Source organism: Propithecus coquereli, unplaced genomic scaffold (assembly GCF_000956105.1).
Source record: "Propithecus coquereli isolate 6110/MARCELLA unplaced genomic scaffold, Pcoq_1.0 Scaffold61, whole genome shotgun sequence".
Taxonomy (NCBI): domain Eukaryota; kingdom Metazoa; phylum Chordata; class Mammalia; order Primates; family Indriidae; genus Propithecus; species Propithecus coquereli.
This window is the reverse complement of record NW_012152063.1, coordinates 4,634,165-4,641,570: the sequence shown is the minus strand read 5'-3', so window position 1 is coordinate 4,641,570 and position 7,406 is coordinate 4,634,165. Positions and strand designations below refer to the sequence as shown.

The 7,406-nt window shown below is 34.4% G+C and overlaps 1 protein-coding gene across 1 annotated transcript in view; it reads left to right on the top strand.

Moving 5' to 3' along the window:
* Positions 1-7,246, top strand: part of TMEM196 (transmembrane protein 196) — a 56,338-nt gene extending 49,092 nt beyond the window's left edge. The window contains exons 3-4 of the mRNA XM_012659426.1: positions 2,905-3,159; positions 6,536-7,246. Of these exons, the coding sequence (XP_012514880.1) occupies positions 2,905-3,159; positions 6,536-6,595 (315 nt within the window). The 3' untranslated portion in view covers positions 6,596-7,246. The remainder of the gene's footprint in view (positions 1-2,904; positions 3,160-6,535) is intronic.
* Positions 7,247-7,406: the final 160 nt, after the last annotated feature.

Here is a 7,406-nt window from a genome sequence, read left to right as displayed (position 1 = left end):
TGCTTCCAAGACTCTTTATGGCTGTGTAGGAACAAATCCTTCTCCCAAGAAGAGAAGAAAGAAAGAAAGAAAAGAAAGAAAAGGAAGGAAGGAAGGAAGGAAGGAGAGAGGGAGCAGAGAAAGAAGGAAGGAAGAGATTTTTTTTAAAAGACAATATTGCCACTTTTCTGTCTAATTCTCTTATAAATAACAAAAGGAAAAAAAAATCCTAAGATCTGAACTTTTTAGAAACTACCATCGAGGTGAAAGATGTACGTACTCTCAGAAGTTACATTATCCTTTGGTACTTTCTGAGGTTCCCATAGATAGCATTTAGTTCTCAAGAGTCCCTACCCTCCAAAAAAATTTTGTAAAATTTCTCCATTCCAAATATCACTGCAGTCTAGAACTAACAGTCTGATGAGATTTGAAAATAGTATGTGGTTATAAACTTGGATACAAATTTTAATATTTTAATTTCTAGGCGAGAATGATCTGTCAACACATGTTAATGAAGTATCATGCCTTTAAGGAATTAATGAGAATAACATCAGAAAAGATATGGAATTTCCTGTGATAGAAAATGAAATGCGTCATCTACTTTCTTAATCAACAGTAATTCATTAGGCGAAGGCTAGACTGTAATATCTTTCTATATTTTCTGAGAATGAGTAAACACCAAAATATACCTCCAAGAAACTGCATGCCATCTGAATATAATTCAAAATGGATTATAATTGGTTGGGTCTACTTTAAATGGTGAGCCACAAGTTCCCACTTGACAGGATGATTTCAATATTTGGTAATTGATTTTCTGTATTATATTTAATCAAGTATGAAATGATTTTACTCATTTATCATTGGATTTTCACCCTTGATGATAAGTGCTAGGAGACAGACCCAATAAGGAATGCTGAGTTAAGTTGCAGAAATGAAACCAATTATTTGTAGTTCTTACTGTCCACCATGCTTTTCATTGTGCTATTTCATACATCCATGGCCAAGCCCTCTGCTGGGTAACTGCACATATTTAGCTGAGATGACATGTTCTCAAGGAAGACTTGTCTAAAAACCCTGGTTGGACTAAATTCCCCTCTCTTCTGCTCCAAGGGCAACCCATCCATCCTTCTTTCTTAATATTTACCATGCCATGTTGAGATATTGGATTTTCTATTTTGTAAGATTTCAGTACACACAAGAGGAATAATTATGAGCTTTTGTTTGTAATGCCAGCCGCTGCCTTGCTCAGAACCTGATAGATGCTGGGTGCTAAACTCAACTGTTAACAAGAAGCAATATCTGATAAAGTAAAATTAAATACTAAAGTAAGGAATAAAGCTGTTTCCTTGGGTAATTATAGCAAAGAAGGAGATCAGTAAAATCCAGGAAGGCTCTCTGAGAAATTTTGGACTTGATTAGTGCCTTTCCATCTAGAAGTCCAAGGAAGAAGTGAAAGGAAATGAAAAATATCATTGAAGTGGGAATGAGCTATATTGATGGACAAGTTAGGTGACTAAAGACTCTGTTCCAAAGAAGAATGGAACTAGGTTGAGTAATTAAGTTAGTATTACTATCACATTAGAAAGAAGTGTGAAAGCCATAGGAGAATTTAGAATGATGCAAAATACAAAATAAATTTCTTAAAGTTATTAGAATAGTCAATTAAGTTTATTAAATACCCACAGAATATTTACTACATGGAAGTCATTGTGCTTGGTTCTGCCTGGGATCCTGATATTTAACTGACTAAAACTCCCCACCTCTATTAATAGAGACCCAGATCAAACCAATAATAGGATAGAAAGCAAAGCCACATCCTGCATTTCTCCACAAAACAATCAAACAGTGATTTTGGAACACCTATTGTATATTCTTCATTGCGGTGTCACAGAATAACAAAAGGTTTATGAGATACAGGGCCAGTTCATAGGGAGTCCCTAAACTACTTGTTGGGGAAATAGATACACACAGAATAAAATACTTAGTGAATTTAAAAAAAAAAAAAAAGGATTTAGCTAAATTCCCTCAGCTCAGATTTGAAGTTAGGTGGAGCCAATAACAGTTTAATGAGAAGATATTTAGATATTTTGAGAGGACTGACACAATAAAACTAGATTTAGAGTCAGAAAATCTGGGTTCAGGCCGGGCGCGGTGGCTCACGCCTGTAATCCTAGCTCTCTGGGAGGCCGAGGCGGGCGGATTGTTTGAGCTCAGGTGTTCGAGACCAGCCTGAGCAAGAGCGAGACCCCGTCTCTACTAAAATTAGAAAGAAATTAATTGGACAACTAAAAATATATAGAAAAAATTAGCCGGGCATGGTGGCGCATGCCTGTAGTCCCAGCTACTTGGGAGGCTGAGGCAGGAGGATCGCTTGAGCCCAGGAGTTTGAGGTTGCTGTGAGCTAGGATGATGCCACGGCACTCTAGCCCGGGCAACACAGTGAGACTCTGTCTCAAAAACAAAAGAAAAAAGAAAATCTGGGTTCAGTCCCTAATTTGAGTTTAAGCTAATCACCATGCATTTTTCCAAAATGTATATAACTATCTCTCTCAGAGAATTGCTGGGAGGATTAATTGAGATGATATCTGTTAAAATTTTTAGCGTAGTAGACACAGTAGATATTAAATATTATTTAAATCCCAATCTACCTAGAAGATAAATTTTGTTTCAGAGTTTTTGCAGATATATCCTTGGCTTTAATATAGTCAGCTATCGATTTCCGAAACACTATGGTCTATACCCTCTCCAGTGAGTCAGATTGAATAGAAACTTGGCTGAAAGGATAACTCTTGTCCTCTGTGAAACACCAAGAGCACCTTCTCTCTATTGTAGGTTAGCTATCCTTGACGTGGCACAGGAAGGGGCACCGTGTTCTGGTCCGCTTTGCCTCCCCAACTTTAACACTCCCTTTCTCTTTTTTAACAGATGATCCTCTTTTCAGCGTGCTGTATCTGTGGACTCATTGGAGGCATCCTGAATTTTCAGTTCCTTCGGGCAGTCACAAAGAAGACCTCTTCCCTGTATCCTCTGCATCTCGCCTCCATGTCTCTTGCTTGCATTGGGATCGGGGGCTGCACTCTCTCTTCCTGGCTCACCTGTCGACTTGCCAGCTATGAACAGAGGAGGATGTTCTCAGAAAGGGAGCATTCCCTGCATCACTCTCATGAAATGGCTGAGAAAGTGAGTTGTTTACCTTTTCCTCTCACTGCTATCATGCGGTGAAGACTGCAGTCCACTCTAGGCGAATCAACTTGCAACTTTAGGTGACAATTTGAAGAATCAGATTTTATAAGTTTGGCTCTATTGGATTAAGCATAGGAAACTTTTTATTATTTTTCCCTATAATTCATGAGTACACCTATTTTCAACATAATTTTGTAGCCAGTCTATTCAAAAACACAGTTCCTAAAACAGCATTTCATAAAACATTGAATACCTTATAAATATGGATTTTTATGTATTATACTGAGGAGAAACACATAAACTAAATACACTCTCTGCTCGATAATGCCAGTTTTAGAAATTGCATGAATTCCCTTTTCTAGCTCATCCCTTGTGCTTGTAAGTAGATGCATTTGATTATGTAAATTAGATTTTAAGCATAAAGGAGCTTTTTAATAAGGAGACAAAAAGCCTTGTCTATCAGTGCAGATATCACAATCCATGTAAAGCTTCATTTAACTCTCATCTAAACTGTAGGCATATTTGAATAGCTATGCCTGTATTTTAAACAACGGTTCTTGCATAATTGTTTCATGAAACCCACACAAACAGGAAGTTACATTAATTGCGTAAAAGGACAAATAAATGGTATAGTGAAATGTCTGTGTTGCTACTGCACTTTGCACATATTTTTAATTCAGTTCCTGCTACTGGATCTATTAAAAAAAAGACAAAAATATCTGTAAAATAAACTACTGAGATGATGACTACATCATATTTTGCTTTATATCATGAAAATAAAATTGCATAACCACAGAGTAGAAGAGTAGTAAGACTCACTGCAACTTTTCTTCATAATGTTATTTTGAAGGAAAAAATTATTTATTCTGCAAGTTTATGTTTTCATTTTGTGTAAAGTCTATATACATTCAAATAAGAAGAGTAGATGCTCATAAATTATCCCAAAAGAGCAATTTTATACAGATCTGTGCATGTCCTTCAACAAAGAATTAAGAATATAAAGGGCAGGACTTGTAATTTAAAGATAGATTGTTAAAAATGGATGATCATTATATATTTAAATAGTGGCTCTTTTGTGCTTTATTTTTATACTAGTGTGAATTAGTTCTTTGTGTATATGTTTGTGCAATATTTATTGTATGATTGTTATATTTATATTAGAGATTGAGGGCTATTGAAATAACCGACTTGCCCAGCTGCCCGGTGGTGCCCCCGACACCAGAGTTACCTACAAGGTACGCTGATTTCTAGGGAGTTACCATGTTGTAATGTCGCTGCAGAAAGCATTACCTCTTCTTGGAAGCCATGACGCCAACAGATCAGTCTGGACTGATGCTGTAATGTTGTTCCTCAAAGTATCACTTTCACAAGAGCTACTTTGAAGAGCTGACATAAAACTTCATGGCAGAGTCTTGCAGCTTGAAAGTTGGTTGAGTATTTAAAATATTCAGCCTGCCTATAAACATCCAAACACATTTCTGCTTGGATGATTCATGACTCCTTTTATTCTCTGCTACATCATGATTTTGACTCAATATCATCATTCACAGACCAGAGTTTTGCTTTCAATAATAGATAGGTCTGGATAAAGACAAACTGTGTATCTCCCTCATGCCAACATTGCATGAGCAGATAGCCAAAGTTTGACACTAATATAGTAAAAATTCTATATGGAAAATTTCTTCTTATAAAATTATCTGATGTGATATATTTATAATTTATTTCTTACATTTCAAATTGCTGAATATAAATACTAATGGTTCTTGCTTTGGTTAAACAGAATAATTGGAACTAGAGAAAGTCACATAGATAGTATGGTCCATTTGCAGAAAGTATGTCCATTTGCAAATAGCCACATTCACTCCTGCCCAAACTAAAAGTACAATCTTCTTGTTAAATTAAGCATGCCTGTTTGCAAATAAACTGAAAAAGCATACCCCTTTTAAAACTAATTTTCACCGTTATTTCCTATCAGTGATTTTACTGTTTCCGTGCTAGAGTAAATACAGCTAAGAAAACTATTTTATTTTGTAAAATTTTTAAAAACTTCTTTTTTGTAAATCCTGCAATGAAAGGTTAACAGATTAGATTTTTAATGATTTTTATGTAGTTTTAAATGCAAAGTCATTGCAGGAGAAGAAAAGGTACCTAAGATTCTCATTTCTATAAATCCATTAGGAAATTGTTTTTCCTTGTAGCAGGAGATACAGGAAAAGACATAGGAGTATGTTCTGTTGAAGGTCATTTTGGAAGGATTATTTCTATTTATCTTGCCAGCAGGAGTGAGTTCTTGACTGAAGCCTCAAATCAGGTTTCCTAACTATAAACTTAATCCCAGCCCAGTAATTTTAATATATTTTCAGATTTTAAACAAGTACATCTCTGGCAGACTTTTATCACGTACATCTCTAACAGATTCTCCAAACAGAAACTAGATAGAAATAGGAAAGAGATAATTGAGAACATAATTTCCATTTGAAATGTTCTTTACTGCTCTTTTGCAAATAGGCTTGTTGAAGTATGGAAAGATTCTGTCAATCTATTTTTAAATAATTTTACCAACATATTATTTATAGTACGGTGCGTGAACCATTATAAATGTGAATGGGCTTCACATCTCATCACCTTTTATTGTGTTGGGAAAGGTTTAACATTTAATAAAATGTATGAATTTAAAGCATCAACATTTTTCTTAAATTAATATATTTTCTACAACTGCATATGAAACTTTTTATGTTGGTTTATCCTTTATATCTACATTTTTATTGCTTTCCCACATAGTTTTCTTTTGTAACTTTTTAGTAATTGATTCTTTAAAAACATGTTAAGAGACTTCATGTTTGCTTTTTACTGTATAAGTGATAGTGTCATGAAAACAATCTTTCCTAATACGATTTTTTAGTGATTCATCATTACAAATGAGCAATGATCCCCTTGTGGCCCTTTACTTAGCAAAAAGGCCACAATTTTGTCTATAAAATAAAGGTAACCCCTAGAATGTATGAGCACTTTGTTGATATGTTCAGCAGAGGAGCCCATGCATTGGTAGCCATATTTTTGGTTCTAGGCGAGGTCCTTCCAAAATAGAGTTGAAGAAAGAAAGAGGAAACATGGGGAAATGGGCAGAGAATGAACTGTTTTTGTGCATAGAAGACTTTGGTCTAATAGACTGTCACTTCGGCATTTTCATGTGCTCCAAGTTGCCATGAAATTTCATTTCCTCAAATGCAACAACAATAATCAATCCTTGTCCCTCCCCAAAACTCAGCAAGATTTTCAATGGCTTGAAATTTCTGTTTTGCAAACCCATTAACCAAATCAATGTCTTACTTTGAAAGTGAAATTTAATTAATTCATGTTATTTTCCTAACAGGAAATGACAGACAACATGAGCAATGGAGGACCACAACTGATATTTAATGGAAGAGTATAATCAATGTTTTAAAGAATTGAACCTTTTTTAGGACTTTCATGAGGCAAGGAAATACCAAAGGACTAAGAGATAAAATTCAAACAGTTCTTGCATTTGCTTTCATCTTTCCTGAGCATCTACCAAAATTATTCTTCCTCAATTTTGCCTCACTTATTTCTCCAACCTTTTTTATGGGGTAAAAAACTTTCCAGAAATGTTCTAGTACAGTAATTTCAAGAGACTTTCCAGATTGTTCTACAGAAGACTTTTCAGGAAAAAGTAATAAATAAAATAGAAATAAAATTAATATTCTACCCAAACACTATTTGACTAGCATGAGTATTAGATTTGTAATGACATATTTCATATGAGTAATTGAAAAGTGCAAATATGAAGAAATAACAATAACTTATTAATGTCTTTGTTTTGAAAGACAGATGGCTTCAAGAATGCCGCAATTCAAAACCTCAGTAATGCCTTGTTATAAAAACATTGTAATTATTTTCAATTTGTGAATGAACTATATTTCATAATTTATTTGTAAACCTAAACACAAAAAGATTTTTTTAGAGAGAGAGGATACTAATCAGTATGATATTTTTGCATTTTTGCACAAGAGTGAAAAGCTGTAAGTGAATATCATTTAAGGAAAATAAACATGTTTTGATCATACTGTGTAGATTGATCTGCATGTTCATGAATGATCCTAAGAATAATGTGTGTGTGTATAAATACTGTAAATATAGAAAATGCATACAACATATATTTATAGCATACATGAATGTAAATAGCTACTAGAGTTCTTTGTGTATATGTTTGTGCAATATTTATT